The sequence below is a fragment of the Stegostoma tigrinum genome, chromosome 26 (assembly GCF_030684315.1).
Source record: "Stegostoma tigrinum isolate sSteTig4 chromosome 26, sSteTig4.hap1, whole genome shotgun sequence".
In the NCBI taxonomy this organism is placed as follows: domain Eukaryota; kingdom Metazoa; phylum Chordata; class Chondrichthyes; order Orectolobiformes; family Stegostomatidae; genus Stegostoma; species Stegostoma tigrinum.
The window spans coordinates 25,128,125-25,152,243 of record NC_081379.1 but is presented as its reverse complement, the minus strand read 5'-3'; the positions used below and the strand labels follow the sequence as shown (position 1 = coordinate 25,152,243).

Sequence of the window (24,119 nt, the reverse complement as noted above, 5' to 3'; positions counted from 1 at the left end):
ACTACAACACAGGACCACATGCATAATAAACACCATAAGGAACAGGATTTAGTGAGAACCAAACGATCCCAATGCCAATAAATCATATTAAAACTCCACATACTTGCCACATCCAGTTATGAATGATGATGGGCAATTAAACAACTAAGTGGAGAAGTATTCACATCTTACTGAGGAATTCACAAAAACCAGAAGACTGAATGAGACAAAACTGACATACTTGCAGCCATCTTCAATCAGAAGTCCTGAACGAATGACCATTTTGGCCTCTTACGGGATCATGTGTCTAAGGATGTCAGTCTAAACCCAATTTAGTTCACAACACAATAATCATGAAACAGCTTAAGTGCATGGGATCCAGCAAAAATAAAACCTACTGACAACAACTACATTCTAGCATAAGTACTCAAGACTTGTGCTCCTGAACTAGCTGCATATCTTGACAAGTTGGTTCAGAACAGCTACAATGTTGACACCTACCCAACAAAAAAGAAAATTGCCTAATTATGTTCTATCACTAAAGTCAGTTTGGCCAATCACCCCCAGTCTACTGTCATTGTCAGGAAAGAAACAAAAGGTGCCCTTGAGAATTATCACGCAGCCCTTGCCAATTGCCTGCTCACTGATTCCCAGTTTAGGTTTTATAGGACCACCTGCTTCCAGATAACATGACAGCTTCAGTTCACATACTGAAAAAGAGCTGAATTCCAAGGATGAAATTAAAGCATTATTTGACCAAGGGTGGCTTTAAGGGACTTCAACAAAATCAATGTGATTGAGTGGGTAGGTACTGGTTGAACTAATAATTAGTACAAAAAGACGACACTTGCAAGCCAATTAGTACAGACCCCAGTTCTTCAGACAGATGAACTAGCGTCAACCATTTTCAGTTTCTTTAGTGACCTTTCCTCCAAAAAGATCAGAAGTGAGCATGTTTAATGATTGCAAACAGTGTAAATGGTAGTGAACATTCTCAGACACCATGGCTGCCATGTATAGCATCTACAAGATGCAGTGGATCAATTCACTGAGGTTTCTTCAATATCATATTCAAACTTACAATCCTACAAAGTTGTGACAGAATGTCAGCTTCCCTCCAATCACATGCTATCATGGTTTAGAACTATACAATGTATATTTTTTTTTAAAAAACAGTATTTCTTCATTGTCGGTGGGTTAAAACTTTGGAACTCCCTTCCTATCATTACCTAATCAGACTGTAGTGGTTCAAGGCTGTGGTTCAGATGATCAGTTATCCTGCCAGTGATGCCCACATCTGATGAGTAGATAAAAAAAGTCTGAATTTGAAAAACCATTTTTTTTTTAACAGAATGATTAATGATCATATTTCATCTTTCCAACTGAACAATTAAATCTAATTAGGCAATTATATCCTTTCAAAAGTTAGTTACTTTTAAATCTTCCAAATTTATTGGAAATAAACTCAATTACCCTACTTGCATTGTTTCTAGTAATTTTATCACAGCTGGCCACATGACCAAACTATCTGTTTGGTGCTTTACTGACAGGACTTTGTACTGATACTGGTAAAGGCATAGGTGTGGCAGCTAGTCAGCAGTTTTAGTTTGCTGATAAACTAAGATCTGTGCCTGTATCAATTACTGCTGATTTTTATTTGACACAGAGTCTGCCTGCAAAAGTAATAATTGTCAGTTATTAGTTCTGGAAATTGTAATAATGCCACAGAATTATAACAATGGTTCAGTGTCACAGAGCAGTTTCATCTGATTTTTTAAGGGGGTCCAAAAATATTCTTTTAAATATGTTTATAGATATATTGTGTCACTAACAACAATGGGTTGCTCCATGAACAAATAATTAAAATTGCAGTTAAACATATATGAATTTGTAATCACCCACATGTGGCTAGTGGCGACCATACTGGACAGTATTGATTTAGTTGATCTTCTGCAATTTTGCACAGAAAATCATCACAGCTAATGTATTCTTCAGTTGAAATAGTGATGAGATGCTGGGAGACATGTGGATATGACTTAGCTTGAATGTTAAAGTGGAGTAATTCAATGTACAGTGAACTAATTGAACTTCTAGTAACGTAGGAAACAGTGAACAATTTCACTGACGTTCTGGCTGAGCTTGCAGATGCAAAACCAAAGCACTACATTGCCACCAGTAGTAGGCAGGTGTAACTGCAGTATGAATGATTTATTTTATCAATCTGGGCAGAATAATTTATACTGAATACATTCCATGGTAAAATTATTACTCAATCATAGGTAATTATATCTGAGCTGATATTTAGCAGTTACAGTCGGTTCTACTGTAACATGTGTTCCGGCACACTGAATTGGCTATAACGTGACTGATGAATATGGGAACACTATTTCTAAAACACAAATTTGTGTTGGCTATAACACGATTCCATCAGTGCACGGAGGAGTATGTGTTGGCATCACATGATTGTTTTGTGGGCTTTGTCCTAAGCATGTGCAAAGTTAGCGCCAAAAGATTCTCCGCGCCGTCATCATGTGATCATTTCACAGCTTTATCATGAAGTGCTTTCTGATACAGGTACAGTACTCAGTGATTCCTTTTTTTGGCAAATTCTGCTGCATTACCCACAAAAACGTGATGACAAAGTGACAAGAATGCTAGCAAGAAGGGTCCTGGTGATAAAATTGCAGGTAGTGAATATAAAAGAAAGGCAATAACACTGGAAGAGAAGCTACATGTTACAAAGTGTTTTGAGCATAATGACAGAACATGTTACATAGTTCACGTAACGGGTATAAAGAAGTCTACCTTATGCACCATTAGACACAATGCACAAAGAGATTAAAGCAAGCTGTATTGCTGGATCAAGTCTGAGTGCTAGCAAAACTGAGAGGACATGGACAAAGAAGTTGCTGCATCTCCTCAAGTTCCTAAGTGTGTGGACAGAAGATTAAATGAATAAGTGATCTGGAACCACCTTTCTCACCATAAAAGAGAAAGCCTTATCAATTTATGAAGATTTAACAAGAATCCTGCAGATGTTTTGGCCTTCAGTGCTAGTAGCGGAGGTTTGGCAGAAGCTTCAAGATTTCAAAGGCTTTGACCTGCCAGAGGTGCCTCCCAAGAATCAATACTTTAATAAATCAAATTAAGCAATTTGTTAACAGCATATGTAATGGAGCAAATAAGTTAAATGCCTTAGAAGAATAATTTTAAAAATAGACTTACATTCTTAGAAAATTGAAACATACACAGGTTTCCATTCTTGCATTGAACCTATCACAAGTAATGAAATAGACAGACGCTGGACAAGTAAAAGGCACTGGACTGGAAAATGACAGGGAAGAGGGGTCATCTCAGTCAGAAAAGTGGAATCATGATGGACAGGTCGGCTACTCCTGCTCTTAAGTCCTATATTTCACTGAAGAATTAGATTTTAAAAAATAAGTAGGGCACTGAACTGTATAAAATGATCAGGTCAAATGACCAAAAACCTTGCTGAAAGAAAGGGGCAGAAACATAGAAAATCAGAACTGAAGGCAGCCAATTCAGCATTTCAAGCCTGCCCACCTTTCATTACGACGATGGCTGATAATCCAACTTAACAGCCTGCTCCCACTGTTCCCCCATATCCTCGATCCCTTTAGGCCCAAGTGTTACACCCAACTCTTTCTTGAAATTATACGACGTTCTGACTTCAACTGATTTCTGTGGTAGTAAGATATTTTCTCGGAGCGTCTTAAAGGAAACAAATAAAATTGACAGCCAGGGAAGTGGAAGGGGAACATTCTAGAGCTTTGGGGGCGAGGCAACTAAAGACATTACTGTTCATTGGTGGGGCAATTTGTAATTTGAAATGCACAACAGGCTAGAATTAGAAGAATGTAGAAATCGTTGAAGATTGTGGAGAGAGAGGAGAATACAGAGTGATGGAGAGACAGTGCCATGAAAGAATTTGAAAGCAAGGATGAGAACTTTAAATTCAATAGGTTGCTTGACTGGGAACCAATACAGATTAATGACAAGGCGGTTGTCAAGGCAAGAGGATATAGAGGAGTAGTGGAGGCATGCATATTGTTAGTCTTCTTTGTTGATGACATCTATGAAGCTTAACAAAAAGAACAAGCTTGTGAGGGGTAGGGAGAGCGAGAGAGCGCGAGAGAATGTTCAAGAGAATGACAAAGAGAAAAGAATGCAATAAACTAGTATAAAAAGAATTGGTGTGACTTTAATTCAAAAGAAAGCAAAACAACATATTTTCTTTTCCACTTGGAACCACAATAGATCACCTCCCAATCATAGGCCAATGTAATAAAAAATGGTTCAGCTATAATTTATCAAGACTTTTTGGATTTGATTTGATTCACCTTGTCACACATACTGAAATACAGTGAAAAATACTGCTTTGCATGCTAATCAGACAAATTATACCTTACATAAGTGCATCAGGTTAATAGAACAGAATGCAGAATAAAGTGTTACAGCTACAAAGAAGGTGCAGAGAAAGATCAACTTTAATATATGAGAGGTCCATTCATAAGTCTCAAACAGTGGGGAAGAAACTGTTCTTAAATCCGTTTGTATGTGTTTTCAAACTTTCATTTCTTCTGGCCAATGGAAGAAGGTGAAAGACAGTATAACCGGGGTGGGAGGGGTCTTTGATTACATTGGCTGCTTTCCCAAGGCAGTGTGAAATGCGAACGGAGTCAATGGAAAAAAGGCTGGTTTCAACAGTTCCACATTGAAACACTTCAAAAAGCTGAAGCCAAAAAGAAAACTTGTTGGGGAATTTATTAGGCCGAGTAAGGTCAGGAAATGTCAAGGTAAATCTCAATCTTAAAAACAAGTTTGCTAGCTTGGCTGTGATGTTAAAACTTGAAAAATATCATGCTTGACTACTTACATGTTGGTTTAATAGAAAAGACACAAAGTGTAGGTAGGTGGGTTGGCCATTTAAAAATTATAAGTCTAGCAGCTTTGGGTTTCACCTGACAGCTTAAGGGAGGTGAGAATAGTATCATAAAGAAAATAAACACCTTTACAATAATACTTGAGTGCCAAGAGTACCTAGAATGTTGGTGTGCTTCCCTACCTATTGACTCACTCACAGTACCAGCTGCAAGCTATCGGACTGGAAACCAAGTTGAATCAGGCTGACTCATGTTAAAAACTAAATTAAAAACACCGTGGAGTCAAAAATCGAAAGCCTGTGTCTATTCTGTAGAATATTCTCTTCCCAACTACTCAACCTGCCCTGCCAAGACTGGAATCATCTGCACTGATGGAATACAACAGCTTCCAAGATACAAACTACCGTCTCATGATCTTATAACATATTTATGGTCTCAAAGTGTGTCTCATCATCATCAATTGGGTCCTTTATTCGGCATGTATCCTGTGATCTCTCTGAATACCACCACCAGTTTAATCAATTCACATAGTTCTTTTTCAGCCCTTCTCTTTCCCTGAATGCATGCACTCTTTTGGGGTATAGTTTCAGAAGTTCTTGTCCATATTTCACATTATTTATTTATTTAAATTGAGATGAATGTACAACAGATTATTAAATTTTGGGGAATACTACAGCCAAATGAAACTAGCATTAAGTAATCATGTATCCACATACAGATGATTACAGCAATAATTACTGAATACAGGAGTGGAAGCTTTGTTGAAATGTTCACTTTCTTGATTCTGGAGTAAGAAGTTACATTATAATCTCCTCTGCTCTCTTAAATCGAGATTCATGAATATCAAGAGATGTTCCTGCCCTGAGATCAAGGCTACTCATTTGCTTAGCTTGCTAAAATATCAAGACAGGCACAGTCTTATGGAGTGTCACATTGAGCCTTTCTGCAATGAGGAATGAAACATCATCCAATAATGCCTGTGTTTACATCCAAATTCAGGAAATCAACTATTCCCTAGTGCTTTAAAAAGATATTGACTGTAAAAACTAACAGTCTAAATGGTAAGGTGTCACGTTTAAATGGGACAATAGTGGGCTTGTGAGTTAAGTGCGTGTGCTAAATCTTAGACTTTGGCCACACTAAAATTGTAACGTCAAAAATGTAAACCTTCCATTAGTTGATACAATTGTCTAATTATGGCACAACAGACACTAAATCTAATCCTCAGGCCTCTTTACATTACATTACATTACTCTCCAGAAGTGCTCTGAACTCAGTGAGCTCATATTTTAACATGGTATTGTGGGAAGACTGGTTTTAATGTCAGAAGGGTTAAATAAGGCTTCTATCCTTGAGGCACTATTAACACTTCATAAATTTACACAGCCAGAAATGTCATCTTTAATTAAATTGGCAGATGTCAAAATTAGAAACCATGCTGGGATGACAAATAGATTAATATAACAGACAGACAAAATGGTAGTCAGAAAGTGTGATCGCACTTTGTTTGGTAATTCAAATCAGACAGGCATGTGACAATGCACAGAATTTATGGGATAATGCATTAGAGACATCACTTAGAATTTTGAATGAGGTACAACACTTTAAAAGCAGCAAGACAAAAAGTTATTTAGAAACTGGAGGTTCTTACCGAACAATGTGAAACTGCATTTGGATATGGGTTCAATTGTTGGTATCTCGCCACAAAAATGTAAGCAGTTTAAGGGTTGAGGTACTTTTTTTATTTTAAGAAAAAGCGGGAGGTATTTCTGCCACAGCGTATCAGTTATAGTCATAGGGTCAGAACCATACAGCACAGAAGCTGGTTCTTTGGTCCAAACAATCCCACAAGACCATAATCCCAAATCAAAAGCCAGTCCTACTTGCCTGCGCTTGGCCTATATCCCTCCAAACATTTAATCATTCACATACTTATCAAAGTGTCTTTTAAACATTGTAGCTTTATCCACATCCACCACTTTTCCACATACTAACCACTCTGTAAAAAAAACTGCCCCAGATGTCTTTTTTAAAAAAACTTTCTCCCCTCATCTTAAAAATATGCCACAAGTCTTGAAATCCCCAATTCTAAGGAAAAGACACCTGCCAGTCACCTTATCTAAGATAACAAAGTGTGGAGCTGGATGAACACAGCAGGCCAAGCAGCATCTCAGGAGCACAAAAGCTGACGTTTCAGGCCTAGACCCTTCATCAGAGAGGGGGGACGGGGAGAGGGAACGGCAGACTGAAAGATAGAGAGAAAAGAACATAGGTAGAGGGGAGAGTATAGGTGAGGAGGTAGGGAGGGGATAGGTCAGTCCAGGGAAGATGGACAGGTCAAGGAGGTGGGATGAGGTGGGAGGTAGGAAATGGAGGTGTGGCTTGAGGTGGGAGGAAGGGATGGGTGAGAGGAAGAACAGGTTAGCGAAGCGGAGACAGGCTGGGCTGGTTTTGGGATGCAGTGGGGGAAGGGAAGATTTTGAAGCTTGTGAAGTCCACATTGATACCATTAGGCTGCAGGGTTCCCAGGCGGAATATGAGTTGCTGTTCCTGCAACCTTCGGGTGGCATCATTGTGGCACTGCAGGAGGCCCAGGATGGACATGTCGTCTGAGGAATGGGAGGGGGAGTTAAAATGGTTCACGACTGGGAAGTGCAGTTGTTTGTTGCGAACCGAGCGGAGGTGTTCTGCAAAGTGGTCACCATGCCTCTGCTTGGTTTCCCCAATGTAGAGGCAGCCACACCGGGTACAATGGATACAATATACCACATTGGCAGATGTGCAGGTGAACATCTGCTTGATATGGAAGGTCATCTTGGGGCCTGGGATGGGGGTGAGGGAGGAGATGTGGAAGCAAGTGCAGCACTTCCTGCTGTTGCAGGGGAAGGTGCCGGGTGTGGTGGGGTTGGAGGGGAGTGTGGAGCAGACAAGGGAGTCGTGGAGAGAGTGGTCTCTCCAGAAGGCAGACGAGGGTGGGGATGGAAAAATGGCTTGGGTGGTGGGGTCGGATTGTAGATGGCGGAAGTGTCGGAGGATGATGCGTTGAATCTGGAGCTTGGTGCGGTGGTATGTGAGAACGAGGGGGATCCTCTGGGGGCGGTTGTGGCGGGGGCGGGGTGTGAGGGATGTGTTGCGGGAAATGCAGGAGACGCGGTCAAGGGCGTTCTCAACCACTGCCGGGGGGAAAGTTTCGGTCATGGAAGAACGTGGACATCTGGGATGTGCGGGAGTGGAATGCCTCATCCTGGGAGCAGATGCGGAGGAATTGGGAACAGGGGTTGGAATTTTTGCAGGAGGGTGGGTGGGAGGAGGTGTATTCTAGGTAGCTGTGGGAGTCGGTGGGCTTGAAATGGACATCAGTTACAAGCTGGTTGCCTGAGATGGAGACTGAGAGGTCCAGGAAAGTGAGGGGTGTGTTGGAGATGGTCCAGGTGAACTTGAAGTTGGGGTGGAAGGTGTTGGTGAAGTGGATAAACTGTTCGAGCTCCACTAGGGAGCAAGAGGCGGTGCCGATACAGTCATCAATGTAACGGAGGAAGATGTGGGGTTTGGGGCCTGTGTAAGTGCAGAAGAGGGACTGTTCCACGTAACCTACAAAGAGGCAGGCATAGCTTGGGCCCATGCGGGTACCCATGGCCACCCCCTTTGTCTGTAGGAAGTGGGAGGAATCGAAAGAGAAGTTGTTGAGGGTGAGGACGAGTTCGGCTAGGCGGATGAGGGTGTTGGTGGAGGGGGATTGGTTGGGCCTGTGGGACAGGAAGAAGCGAAGGGCCTTGAGGCCATATGCATGAGGAATACAGGTGTATCGGGACTGGACGTCCATGGTGAAAATGAGGTGTTGGGGGCCAGGGAATTGGAAGTCCTGGAGGAGGTGGAAGGCGTGGGTGGTGTCACGGACATAGGTAGGGAGCTCCTGGACCAAAGGGGAGAAAATGGAGTCCAGATAGGTGGAAATGATTTCGGTGGGGCAGGAAGAGACTGAGTCAATGGGTCGACCAGGGCAGGCAGGTTTGTGGATTTTGGGAAGGTAGCTGTGGGAGTCAGTGGGCTTGAAATGGACATCAGTTTCTAGCTGGTTACCTGAGATGGAGACTGAGAGGTCCAGGAAGGTGAGGGATGTGTTGGAGTCACCTTATCTATCTCTTTCATGACATTTATAAATCCATATAAGGTCACCCTGCAACCTCCAATGTTCCAGTGAAGTCGGCACAGGCTCTCCAGCCTTTCCTTATAACTCAAATCTTCATTCCTGGCGACATCCTGGTAAATTTCTTCTGAATCCACTCCAGCTTAATAATATCCTTCCTATAACATGGCAACCAGCAATACACACAGTACTCCAGAAGAGGCCTCGCCAACATCCTGTACAACTTCAATATGATGTCCCAACTTCTTTACTCAAAAGGTCTGAGTAATGAAGGCAAGTGTGCTAAATGCATTCTTAACCACCATCTACATGTGATGCAAACTTCAATGAATTATGTACCTAAACCCCTAGGTCCTACTTCTAATTGTCTAATTCTGATCGTTGTTTGTTTTACCAGAATGCAATATTCCTTAGATGTAAGGCGAGAAAAGGAGACCACAAAAGACAAGGTAACTTATTATCTGTTGGATGTAATCCAAGTGACGAACTTCCTCTGAGGTGATCTTACACATTTGGCATAGCTTCAGCAGAAGAGCCACTGAAAGCAAGGAAAGCGACTCAGCAACTGTTTAGATAATTTCTTGGTCGTTTATGTGACTATTATGTTGAATCATAGCAGACAAGATTGAAAATGCACTAAACATTAGATGTGTCCTTTCTGGGTGCAAGGATGTAAATTAAGATCATGAACAATTGTTCAGGCGACTGCATGAGTTTGTTTTGATCGCAGGGAGGCAGAAGAATCCTATTTGCAAAACACTGTACACATCAAACACTTTGCTTAAGGCCCACGGTAGTAAAAGTCCATTATAGTTTTTGAAGATAAACTATATATTAGGATACTGAACAGGTGTTTAAGAACAAGAGGTCTCCATTTCGATACAAAGATGACAAAACTTTTTTTTATTTCAGATGGTTGTTAGAGTTTATCCCCCCAAGGTGGGGATGGAGGCTGGGGCTTTTAGTTTATTCATGGCCAAGTTAGATGGATTTTCTGATAAACAAGGGAGCCAAGGGTCATGTGATGCAGGAATGAAAATGGAGCTGAGACCAGAATCAGATCAGCTATGATTTACAGAGTGGTAGAATAGGTTCGAAGGGCCGAACGGCCAATCTTGCTCTCAAATCCAATATCCCTAACTCAGTGTCTCAGCTTTTTCAATCCATCTCATTATTGGATATGAGTTGTCACATGAATCATATCCCTGTGTGATCCTTGTTTTGAATGTGACGTATACTTGCTGTGGGGTACCGCCTTGGTTAATAATAACAGGGACTGGTGGTGGAAGAGGTGATGTAACATCAACATCTCCTCACAGTGTACAATACACCTCCCTTATGTTAAGCTAGCTTTCTAGTATGGTTACAGAAGGACTAACAGGACCATTACGAGTCACCATGAATACATATTGAAAACAATCTTAAATATAGTTATCTAACAATACTATCAACTTTAAAATGAGAAGTTAGGAGTATAAATATAGGGAAGTTTTACTAAAACTATACACCACAGCTGGAATACTGTAAGCAGCTCTGGGCCCTTTATTTAGGGAAAGATGCACTGACATTGGAGGCAGTGCAGTGACATTTAACTTACTTGATGCCAGATATGGAGGGACTATTTGATTTATCATTCATGGGACGTGGACTTCGCTGGTTAAGCCAGCATTTATTGTCCATCCCTAGGAGAGTCAACCACATCACCATGGGTTTGGAATCACATGCGAGCCAGACCAGGTAAGGATAGCAGTTTCCTCTCCTAAAGGACATTAGATGGGTTTTTCCAACAATCAACAACAGTCTTATGAGGAAAGGTGGAGTTGGTTGGGTCTGTAATCAAAAGGAATGTAGAATAATTACATGTGATCATATTGAAACATGATTCTTAGGGGACTTAACAAGGTAGATGTAGAGAAGTTTTTCCTCTTGTGGGAGTCAAGGACCGGAGGGCATAATCTCAGAATAATGGGTCATATATTTAAGAAAGACATGAGGAGGAATTTCTTCTCTCAGATAGCAAATGTGTGGAGTTCTTTCTGTACAGGACTCTCAAGGCGGTCATTAATTATACTTAAAGCTGAGGTATAGCAAGCACTTTGTTGACTGGCACCTACGGGACCAAAAGTGTGCTGGTTGATTAAATATTCTAGTTGATCAACAGGTCCACATAATCGATGCAAAAACACACACTAAGTAATACAACAGTAATACAGAGGGTATACGCATCATTGATACACTTTATTTACAGCATAAGTCACTTAAATAATAATGCAACTTTGTTTTAAATAAAACTTACCAGCAGAGAGCCTTCTCACTTGCACCCTCAATTGACTACTTGGACATCATAATAAACTTCCAGTATTTCAGGTATATAATTTTTGTCTGTTATCAAAGAGCGCCTGTTCATAGGTACCGGTTACAACAAAGTTTGCTGTAGATTTCCCATCAGTAAGAGAATCAAGAGTTATAGCGAAAAGGCAGGAAAGTGGAGATGAGGGTTATTAGATCAGCCACGATCTCATTAAATAGCTCAGCAGACTCAACGGGATAAATAGCCTACTTCTGCTTCTACATCTTCTGGTCTGAGTTAAAATGTAGCTGGAAAGCTTGTCCTACAGAATAATTAAAACAAATTTTTGATGACACAAAATTTTAGTTAGGAACAAGTACCAAAAATAGCAATGTGTCATATTACCTTGATCCATTGCTAATGAGCACACTCTCTCTTATTGTTAATGTGCAGTAATACCAAACCAGCAGGAAATTAAAGATTTCATCAATTACCCTGTTAACAAAAACAAATAACCTTTATTAGAAATGGAGTAACTGAACAAAAGATGGGACTTAAAACAGTAGAGTTCCTTACTGATGAAGTCTGTATAATCAAACTTGTTTTTTAATTTGAAATAATTGAATAATTCTGCAGTCTTTACTGACACAAGTAGTTGTAATTATTCACTTGTGCCTTTCATCCAGCAAATGGTCCCTATTTCCAATAGAATACAAGCCACCCAACTGGATTAGCCTCACGCAGTGTGACCAACATTCTAAGGTTTTTGTTTGAATATGTGGTTGATTTCCTTAAAAGTATATAAACCCTTTAAAAACTTATTTTTGTATGGCCACACATGTCGTAATTTAAAGCCGTTAATTTGTGCATGGCTTGCATGAGGACTTTCAGGTTGCCATGTAGCAGAAGGAACATTAGACAACAATTATATAGCATTTTTAATGCTAATAATATAAAACAGGTACATCTTGAATTCAACACGTCCTACTTTCATCTGATACATTTATAAAATATGAAATTAGGCTAATAAAATCAATTTAGCCATCAAGCACAGAATCAACTCAGCAAGTTGTCAGCATAAATTAAATTCACGCTTAAGTTTTTAAAATAGCACAAAGAGATAATTACCAAAACCAACACTTACTCTTAAAAAAAAAGAGCAATACTAGAACTTGTAGTTCTCCACATTTTTGGGACATTGTGTCCTCATTTGTTAAGACAGAACCATGACATGTAATTAATTGGTCAGCCATCTCTTTGTTCCCATTTATAACTTCTTGGTTTCTGAACATATGGGACATATACTTGTCTTCACTAAACGTTTTCTCTGCACACACCCATATAAGCTCTTACAATCAGTTTGTACATTTCCCGGTAGTTTAATCTTGTACTCTATTTTCCCTCTCAATCAATCCTTTTATCGTCCTTTGTAGAAATGTAAGCTGTGCTCAGCTCCAGCTTTGCTGCTTCTTTCTGGCCAATTCATATGCAACTTCCTTCCTAGCATTAATTTCCTTCATTAGCCATGGTCAGTTTCTCCAGGCACTCTTTAAAACATTTGCCATTGTCTATTCACCATCATCCCCTTAAGTAACATTCCCCAATTTATCACAGTCAGCTCACCCTTCATACTACTGTAGTTTTCTTTACTTAAATTCAGGGCCATAATTTCGTAATCAACTTTATCGCTCTCCATCTCAATAAGTCAGTCAATCATATGAGCTTCACTCCTCCCCAAGGGCCTTGTATGGCTAGATTCCCATATACACTCAATGAATTTCTCCCCCTCTATGGTATTGTTACCAATTTAACTTGCGCAATTTAGCTGCAGATTAATCACACAAGTTATAGATGTACCCTTATTACTTACATCTCTAATTTTCTGTTTAATGCTTTCCCTAAGATAACCACTATGATCTGGTGGATCCAAAGATGGGTCTGCAGGCATGTCTCCATAATCCCAACTATATAAGATCCATTTATATCAATATACATTACTAATTCAGCCACTTTACTGCAAATGCTCAATGCATTAAGACAGAAGGCACCAAGGCTTGTCTTGTTAACATTCCAAGTTCCATTTGCAATTTTTCTGCACTGTGGCCTTATTAGATTCTTGCTGCTGTATTCCCAGCCAATCACATTTTTTAAAATTTCCCATTCTGTCTTCTGTTTTTGCCCTTATTTCCCTCTCCTCAGTCTCCCTGCATAAGTTCCCATTCCCCATCATTTTAGTTTAAACTCTCTCCAACCATGCTAGCAAATACAGTCCTTTAAACATCAGTTTTGGATCTGCCCAGGTGCAAACCATCCAGCTTGCACTGGTCTTACCTCCCCCAAAAAATATGATACCCTCCCCCTTGCACCACTTATCCTGCTATTTCTACTGACGAGCATATGGTACAGGTTGTAATTCTGAGATCACTTCCTTTAAGGTCCTATTTGTTCCTAACTCCCTATATTCTGCTTTTAGGACGTCATCCCCTTTTCTACCTATGTTGCTGGTACTGAAGTATACTAGGATCCTGACTCTTCACCTCCCAATCCAGAATATCTTGTAACCACTCAGAATACCCTTGATCCTCCCACTTGGGAGGCAAAATGCCATCTTGAAGTCCATTTCTATGCAGCTGGATCCCCTATTACCAAAGCCTCCCCACACTCATTCTACGTCTTCTGTAGAGAGAAACCAACCGTGGTGCAATGAATTTGGCTGTTACAACTTTCTTGAGAGGCCATTCCCCTCAACAGTTATCCAAAGCAGTATATCTGCTTTGCAGAGCAATGGCCTTGGATGACTCCTGTGCAGTCTGCGTAGTTCTCTCTCTGCCTGGTGGTCACCTATTCAAACTGGTGATCCCTGAGTCTAAGCCTGCAAAGTGACCATCTCTCTGTACATGCTATCCATGATACTCTCAAACTTGCCAATGCTCCACAGTGACCCCAGCTCTGAAATTCAGGCTTCCAGGAGCTGCAGTTAGACATACTTCCTGCATACATTTCTGGTCCCAGGCACTTGAAAGCAGTATTATCCACAAGGAAAAAGAGTGAAAGCTAGATTGGTAATCACAAGATCATTCTGCTTTTCCCAGTGTCTGGCACGCACAGTTAAATGTACTTGGTTTTCTCAATTGGCCGGGGGTGGGCGGGGGGGATGATGGGGAGGCAAGAAATCATGTCCTGAATAGTTTCACATCTTAAACTCTAAAATGGTTAAAGTAAAGATCACATCTTTGCTTTTTTTCCATAAGCAAAAAAGTGGAAGTTTTAAAAAAAAATCTATTTTAAAAGATAAGGACCACAGAAGAGACTGCGGCACTTTAAAAGCTTGTTACCAACACTCATTATAAAGTGCTGTTTACACCGCTGCTTGTTGAAGGAGTGGGGCAAGATCTTACAAATGAGGTGTACGAAGTGAGAAAACGTTTGACAATGTGTACACATTCTGCAGCTAGTAACTGATCTGTTGGTGGAACTGTGACCAGCTGTAGATAATAACAGCCTTTTGCCTGCCAACAACTATGTACCAGGTTGCTGAATAGCTTTGTACATGTGAACAATATAGCCAGAAACCTTTGGACTTCTGGAAGGGGAGATGGTCTCTCTCTCTCTCTCTCTCTCTCCCCCCGCACAGTAAGAAACACCTAAAGCCTAAAAAAGCCAGCTTATTTTTGCTCACCAGTTGCCGTAAGCTGTGGCATTTAAATGAGTAGCTAAGAGACTTCGCAATTTGTGAATCAGTTGCTTTGTGCCTCCTGCAAGGAAGTGAAAGGTACCTGGAGAAGAGAGATCAATGAGCAGAAAGTCCTGACAAGCAAAAGGATCAGCTCAGTGAATCCTATGGAGATGGACCATTGAACTGCCTTCCCAGTCCTTCCTCCATGATAACACCAATACCTTTGTTTATCAGCCTATCTGCATGCATATGCATGTAAACAGAGTTTCAAAGGGGTTCTGCGTTTCAACTTGTAGCATTATATGTCAACTGTTCATTGTTGTTTACCTGTATCTAGAATCCATTTATTTGTAATAAATAGTAATTTTTGTTAAGTACAGAAATCTGGCCCATGCTTTCTGTTAACCTGAATCTAAAAAGACAGGAAAGTTTGAAAGTTTTGTGTATTTTGATAAAACTTTTCACTTCTATGACAATTCTGAGAATACAGTCATACAGAGTGATACAGCATGGAAACAGGCCCTTTGGCCCAAACTGGTCCATAGCGGAGCTTGATTTCAGTGCACAACCCCAGTGAGGCATGAGACATTAAAGAGTAATGTACTTGATCTTGGGAGTAGGTCTAAGGACAGCAGTACCCCTCTCGTTCCTTCAAGTTGCAATTCTTCACTAATTATTGTGGTTGATTGGCTTGCTCAGCTGGTTTGTTATTCCGCAGACATTTCATTACCCTGCTGGGTAACATCATCAGTGCAGCCTCCGATGAAGCACCATTGTGTTTTCCCACGTGATATTTAAATTCTGCAGCCTGTTGAGCTGGATTACCTCACTTCCGCTTTTTCTTCGCAATGGCATGTATATGGGGTGGAGTCCTGCATGTTTGTTGATGGCTTTCTTTGTGGAGTACCAGACTTCTAGGAACTCCCGTGCCTGTCTCTGCTTTGCTTGTCCCAGGACTCCAGAGTTTAAATACCAGGCGGGAAAACACAACAGCGCTTCATCGGAGGCCGCACAGGGGATTTTACCCAGCCGGGTAATGAAACGTCTGCTGAACAACGAACCACCCACAACCCAACCTACAAATCTACTCTAAAATCTTCACAAATTAGCCTAGATAATTAGATTAATGCTTTCTATGTACTAGATGTGCACCATTGTCAAGACATCGTGTGCATTTCCTTCATGGAATCTGAATAACCTGGTCATACTGCTCTTTCCATTGCTCAGAACACCATCAGCAACATTAGTTCATCACTGGCATCCTGAATTATATCAGCTAACATGACATACAAGCTCCTAAGAAAGTTAGGCATTTAGACTAAGCTATCCACTTTAAAAGGCAGTTAAAACAAAGACGGCATAACTTTTTAACCCAAGCGCAGACAGTAAACTGGTAGCTGTAAATTGATTGGCCATAAAATGATGTCAAATTTTCCTTTTCATTGAATTCATGCAAAGGTAAAAAACTGTGCAGTGTGAACAACATGTTGGTCATATTGCACTGACAGATTTTTGCCAAAGAAAATGTTCCATTGCCCCCTAGAAATTTTAATTGATACTAAATCATGTCATCAAATTCCATGCATTGCAAAATTTAAATGAATCAATCATTTTAGACACTACCTAGAGGGCTGTTCTGCATAAACAATGTTCTTTGATATTTAAAAAAAAACTTGCTTGGATAACTACAAAGGACATTTAAAAAGAACAGAATAATTTCTCTGGAACAGATTAAAAAATTCAATTGCATACATAAAGCAAAAAACAAACATTTTGTAAACTTGCAATAAAAGAGATATATGTTAATCTAAGGTTAACACCATGTTTCCGTGGACTGGACTAAAACTTTGTCACTTCAATATAGGAACTTTAGCTTGACAGCAGCGTAATTCTGTTTGGCAGTTTCAAGGGTCAGAGTAAATGAAGTTTCAGCAGTCATAATACCACTTCATATAGATTGTAGGTTAGGGCAGAAATTGGGCTGATTCTTACTGTTGGTTCTAAATTGACTGGAGGTCTCATTCAGAAAGGCCAGACAGTGTGAAGAGTGCAAGAAAATCAGCTAGTGCAATTTAGAATTCTCTTTTGCAGTTTGAGATAAAGCATGTTACTTGGGGCATAAGTAAGGGAGTTCTACTTTGTGCATTGAACTAATGCAAAAAGCTGATACTAGGTTAAAATTGAAAAATTCCAGTACTATCAATACTTCGTTCTTGTCAATTGTATAAATGACTTGACAAAAGCAAAGCACAATGTTTATATAGAACAGCTTGCCATGACTGAATTGTTTCTAGCCCAAATTTCAATACCACATCAACTCTGACATTTAAAAATTCAATTTTACTGGACAAAACAAAATTTATACCTATTCAGAAGAAACATGCAAGATATCGCACCAAGTAATAAGATGATGGTCAAATAAAGTTTGAATTTTTCATATTCGTCTTTGTAGGCAAACCTGTGAAAACATTGTTGGAAACAATAGTTAAGCTTTTTAAACCCAAATGGAATGGAACAAAACATGGACTTTATCTGTTTTTTCAGTTTTAGACCTGTTCTTCAAATCCTAACTTGCAGACATAAGAGTAAATTCAACTTGTGTTTCTTAAAGTCAATGATTTTAGATAGCTATTATACTATATCCAAAAGCAACAAGGATGTTGGCAAAAAAAAATGAGCACGTATTAAATCCATGAGGTTCACAAACAGTTGTATTTCAGATTTTGGGAGACTGGGAAATGCACACTTTATTCACACAATTTACAGAAGGTTTCAGTGACATCTGTTCTCATATTTTGGGAAGATCTCATTCACATACAACTTTGTACAGTAATAAATCTTGGCTTTGATTTAACTGGAAACTGCATTGGGGTCACTGCTGGCTGATTGTTCAAGTCTTTATTCAGTATTGATAAGAAATGCATAATATAAACTTCAGACTATCCAGCTCATGACCAACCAGAATTCTTGAGAAACTGAAGTTAAGACAACTCTTTTCATTTTGAGAAAGCTGGTCAGTTTCAGTATTGCAATAATGCATTATTATTAGCTGTTTTTAAATATTAATAATATTCTTTTAAGAAAAATAATAAAAGAACACTGGAATTATAAAGTTATTACATCAGCTTGGCTATTGCAACTGCCAACTGATTTCTTTAACCAAAAAGTTAGTCTGATGGTCACGGAGTCAGCTAGGTCCTCATGTACAGTGGTTTTCTGGTTGTGCTCAGCCTTACCACAGCCTTTAACTGGCCAGCTACTTCTCCTCTCCCCTAAAGACAGCTATACCTTGTCTTGTGACAAGAAATGTAACTCGCAGTTAACTGGCATTTTTGATTGTTATCCAGCATGGGTGGTGCTAATCAAAAATATAAATGCACAATTTATTCATGGAATAAACAGTGTGTGAATGAATATAATGTATGATGATAGTTAAGAAAGGAATGGGATGGCGATAGGTTATAGCATTAACACCTGATTTCCACATTGAATGATTAGGGTGTTCAATTCCCCTCTTTTCTCACTTTTCAATGCGAATTGTAGTAAGCGGAGCTAGACAATGTTCAGACAGAAAAGAGGGTAATGTGGACAGCAGCAGTATGTCTCTCTGAGCTAGTGCATAAAGGGAGCTTTGTTAGTTATCTTTAAGTAAGAAAGGCAAATTTATACCAAACTGAAGAATCATAAATAAACGTGAGCACCTTAAGCTTTACCATTGTTTTTACAAGGAAAATCAGGCCATTACTGACTGAACTTTATGGAATGGCATTATTTCAGGAACGATATCAAATACTGATGCACAGTGACAGCACAGTTACAGTGCAATTATTTTATTAGCTGGACTATGCTTCAGATGGTTGCCTTGAGTTATAGGAGAATGCTGTTGGGTATGTCCACCGGTAAACCAGCAAAGTAAATAAAATTTCTAACAAACCAGTCCATTTGAAACCAACTAATTGCCAGTTTGTATGACTGTGGTTCTCCTGGCATCAGCGCTGCGCAGTGTACCAATGGTCTTCGGTTAGGAGAAAACCCCAGAGCTTGTTCGTAATAAAATGAAGGAACCAATACTGTGGGAGTGTCCAGGAAGTTATGTACTTACGAACTTAATTCAGTGGCTTGCTTGATATTTTGGAAGGCACATGGCACCTTCTGGGCATTTTTAATATATTTTCTGGGCTTTCTGTACAAATTTAAAGATGAACTACAGGAAGCAAGTCACACTACTGCTTCTCAACAAGAAGTGGTGCTTTTAGAGAAGAAATAACAAGTAGAAGGGAATGCAAAACATATGAATTAACTTGGCAGTGTCATCTTAAAAGAAAATCCCAGCATCATAACTTGATGAGACAAATGAAAACTGAACTGAAAAGATTGTTGAATGTGGCTGGTTTTATGGTGGTAAGTTTACTAAATATGGTTTTAGTACAAATTAAACAAATTCTTCAGAAGGCCTAACAATTACAAACGTAGTACTTAAGCCAAGTATACCAAAAAGGTTCCAGGTTAAATTCCTGGTGTGCAGTAAGTAATCTGATCTCATTAGCCAGTAGTTCCAACACTATAAATGATCCTAGAAACCCTGGAGTCTGAGGGCATGAGAGAAAAAAGCCCAGAATTCCTACTTATGATCACTTTACAGCTGGAAGGTGCAAGTATGCACACTGGGTAAGTTCAGATCTGAATTCAACTGTAATGCTCCCAAAAGTCAAAACATTCTGTTGACATACTCCTAACAAATATGAAGAATGGCTTTTTGGGGCAAAATGTCAAGTGTCTGCTGGCACCCATTGAATTATATTCCGGGGTAAGTTAGAACCTTTACAAAGGGAAGAAAGCAAGTATGAAAACAGAAACTCTTTTGCAAAGTCAGCTGATATGCAACGTAGCTTGTAATAAGCACTAACAAACATGCCGGAATATATTTTGAAAACCAGAGTAAAAAATAAACTGATCTTACTTAGCTTGCTTGCTGAGAAGTGTCACATTCACATTTCCAAGCACCAAGTTCAAGTATAGCCTGAAGAAAGGAAAAAAAAATGTACAGGGTTTAACTAATTGGAATTTCTTTTTATTACATCTTACCATTCCCAGAGACAGCAAAATTGGAACTTCAGTTTCCAATTTGTCACACATCATTTTCGTGATTCAGAAACCAGGAAGTTATATAATTAGGACCATAAGAAACAGCCCAGACCATCACGGAAGCCAACCTCCCATTCGCGGACTCCTTTACACAGCCTGTTGCCAGGGAAAGACTGCCAACAAAGAAACAACACATCCTGGCATTCTCCTACAACCTCTTCCATCAGGCAGAAGATACAGAAGCTTGAACACACGTACCAGCAGGTTTAAGAACAGCTTCTTCCCTGCCATTATTTGACTGATGAGTGGACTATCTAACTTCAAATAATGCTGATCTTCCTGTTGTCAATCTTGCCTAGCACACGCACTGCGCAATGTCACATGTATGCCTGTCTAGTGTGTTTACACCCCATGATCTGTATGTCCTTGCTTACTATGATCTGCCTGTACTGCTCATAAACAAAGCTTTTAACTGTGCTTAGGTCTATGTGCCAATAAATCAAAAGAAACTGTCTGACTGGACTCATCAAAAAGACTTCTGGAAAAGGTTTCTAGCAACCTTGTGATGGTGAGATTAATTCTGGAAAAGAACGACTTTGTCAGCAAAACTGAAACCTTTCATTCATTCCAACTGTGTCACTAAATGGAAAACGAGTATGAATGAATCAGAAATCCAGATTTGTAGTCAGATTTCCAATCTATTACCAATTTTGAGGGGTTATCAAGGCATTTTATCTTATTATGGACCAGCCCAAACCTCCTCAAAGTATACTGAGAAGGTAACCTAGACACCAACTTTATCTCATTATTAAAGGCAAGCGTAATTTTGTGTGTTCTGGATGTAATTTGATTGGTCAAACAATCAGGTTTGAAGCAAAACCCACTTTATTCTTACACTATAGTTAAAATACAGACAAAATAAGAAAAAAAAAGTTGCTTAACTGTAACTCTACTGAAATGTCTAACAAAATAATATTTATGTTAACTCCCACTGATTAACTGTTCCAAGATAGTAACATCTGATAAACACACCCTTGGTAGAGAAAAATTCAGTAAAATAAATTTGTCTCATATGCAACACTTCTCCAGTCCAGGAGAAAAGAGCATTAAGATAAAATCCAGAGAGAGAGAGTAATGTATAGCTGCTTCCGAACTCCAACAGCTAATGAAAGTTAAACTAAACTCCTGGTTATGTGGGAGCTTGACGCCCCACCCCTTCTTGCTACTTCTGTTGTAGCAATTTAAAAAAAGAACCAATGCCTCACAAACTCTTTATTGGATTGGAACAAACTGATCGCCATCTCCATCTCAACATCTTTTCATTAAAAAAGGACAAAAGTCATAGTATTGTTGCAATAAATTATCACAAAATAGGTGAAACATTTAAAAACAAGTTATTTTACTAGTTCCAACCATTTGCCTTTTTGAAGCGTGACCTTGATAGATGCGCGCTCAAGTTGTTTTTCATTACTCTACGGCAAACACCACCAGTGTGGGGTAGAGAATAAGGAAACAAAAAGGGGAATGGCTGGCATATAGCATGTTGGCAATTCCTAACTGTAGGACAACTGAAATGCTCCATTGCCATATCTCCAGACCACTAAGGAAACAAAAACTATATGCGTTTTAAAGTTATCTTTTTTCACATTGCATAAGTTTTTTTTTGTAAAACTGACTAGATTTTTTTCAAAAGTAAGGAGTTGTGTTTTCATTTAGGGGGGGTCCTACATGTGGTCAGCTCTGGACAAGATTTTTTCCTTTGAGGAACTTATTGAAGTAGAGTTTTTTTTTTATTCAGTTAGTCAGCTAAGTGATTGATTTTATTTAAGTTCTATATGTTTGACACACACTCACCTTTTTCCAATCTTAACATTATTTTCTGAGGGTAATGAAAAGTAATTTATCTTACATATCAGGTGTTTTGCAAGTTCCTTTTTTTTCAGGCTTAATGTTATTAAGGGCATATGAGGTACAGAGCAAGATGGCTAGTAGATTTTCAAAAAGTTACTACACAGCAAATCGATGGGTGACTGTCACAAAAGGTAAGACAGTAGTTCAAAAGTCTCCGCTGGCTATTCCTCTATCAAATAGATAAACCATTTTGGGAACTGTTGAAGGGATTGACTCCCTGCAGAAAATGGAAGAGGCAATCAGTTACTGGACACTTGGAATGATTGTTATGTTAAACAGCGTTTGACAAAATTTAACACAATTATTGTTACGGGGTCTCACCAGTCAGCAGAATAGATTCTGTGGCAGGTAGGGTAAATTTAGGATGGTTTGTAGCTTTCGTAGTGCTAGGATTGAATTAATGATTCAAGCATACTGTTAAAGCTGAGATTGAGAAGCTGGAAACTATTGAATACATTTGTAGGAATGATATTTTTATGGAAAAGATTAAAGCAGTACAGAGTGTCTTCAAGAGGTTAGGTAGAAGATTAAAAAAATACAACCTTAAAAGTAATAACGTCTGGTTTACTTCCAATGCCGAATTCAAACGAGGGAAGGAACTAAAGGATAAAGGAGACAAATCGTGGGCCAAAGGGCCTGTACTGTGCTGTGCAGTTCTATGTTTAATGTTCTATAAATCAATGGCTGAAGAGCTGACAAACTGACCAGGGATTCAGGTTTTTGGACAACTGAATGTCTTTTGAATAGAAAAGGCCTTTTCAAACAGGATGGGTCTAACCTGACCTGGAAAGGGAGACTTTATGCTAATAGAGAGGGATAGTGAAGGTATTCTGAATAGCAGTGCAGATAGAAAGATTGATGGAGAAGGCTGTGAATGCAAAGGCAGCATGTTAACTAGAAAAAAAAGACAACAGAGAGTCAGAGTTGTGGTAACTCTTAAGAACTGCATTTATTTCAATGCAAGGGGTCTTGCAGGTAAGGCTGATGAACCCAGGGCATGTTTAAGAACATGGATTGAGACGTCATAGCTGTTACAGAAACTTGGCTGAGAGATGGACAAGACTGACAGCTCAATATTCGGGTTTTATATGCTATAGAAAGGAAAGGAAAGAAGGCAAGAAAGATGTGGGCGTGGCATTTTTGATAAAGGACCACATTGCTGCAGTAACTAGAGAAGATATTTCTGAAAAATCATCTAGTCAAGACATATGGGTAGAAATTAGAAATATGAAAAGGGAAGATCAACTTGATGGGATCGTACGAAAGGCCCCCCAATAGTAGGAGGGAAATTGAGAAACAAGTATGTACGGAGACATTAGGTTCCTGTTGGAGTGAACAGTAAGGCTGGCAAGATTAAGGAACAATGAATGAATAAAGATATTGAGGTTCTAGTCCAGAACAAAACAGTATCTTATTTTAGATTTAGACAACTTGGTTCAATTGAATCTCTTAATCAATATAGAGTCTAGGGGCATTCTTAAGAAAGATGCCAGGAAGGGGATAGGAGAGTGCATTATCCTTAACCTTGTCTGCTGATGCTAAGAGATTCTACAAATACATTAAGAGCAAGAGGGTAACTAGAAAGCGAGCAGGGCCTCTTAAAGATGAAGGAGGTTGTCTTTGTGTTGAGATGTGTGAGATACTAAATGACTATTTCACATCATTTTTTACTGTGGAAAAAGAAATGGAGCCTAGAGAATGCAGAGAAATAAACTTTAATGTTTTAAAAACAGTTCATGTTACAGTAGTAGTAGTAGTAGTTGTTCGGGAGGGCTTAGAGAATATAAATGTGCATAAATCTCCAGGACCTGATCCAATGTATCCCAGAACATTGTGAGAACTAAGGAAGGAATTTGAGAGGCCCCTTGCAGAAATATCTGTATAGTCTATAACTACAGGGGAAGTGTCTGACGAAAGGAAGGTGGCTAATGTTGTACCTTGGAACTACAGACATGTGAGTCAGACGTCTGAGCTGTGGGCAAACCGTTGGAGGTGATTGTAAAGGATAGAATTTATGGACATTTAGAGAGGCAAAAATTGATTAGGGAAAGTCAGCATGATTCTGCGCAAGGAAAATCATGTCTCACAAACTTCATTTTTTGATGAAAGTTTCAAAAAGATTGA

General features: G+C 39.4%; 1 protein-coding gene across 5 annotated transcripts in view; it reads right to left on the bottom strand.

Annotated features, from left to right (window-relative positions):
* LOC125464119 (transmembrane protein 120B) overlaps positions 1-24,119 on the bottom strand; it is a 65,797-nt gene that overhangs the window by 16,069 nt on the left and 25,609 nt on the right. For 3 of the 5 annotated variants that reach the window (XM_059655052.1, XM_059655051.1, XM_048556201.2), the window contains 4 exons: positions 19,960-20,019; positions 17,396-17,457; positions 15,003-15,099; positions 11,729-11,818 (listed from right to left, as the gene is read on the bottom strand). In XM_059655052.1, coding sequence (XP_059511035.1) covers positions 11,729-11,818; positions 15,003-15,099; positions 17,396-17,457; positions 19,960-20,019 — 309 coding nt within the window. Of the gene's footprint in view, positions 1-11,728; positions 11,819-15,002; positions 15,100-17,364; positions 17,458-19,959; positions 20,020-24,119 lie in introns of all 5 variants that reach the window. The other 2 variants (XM_059655053.1, XM_048556202.2) reach the window with 1 other exon arrangement.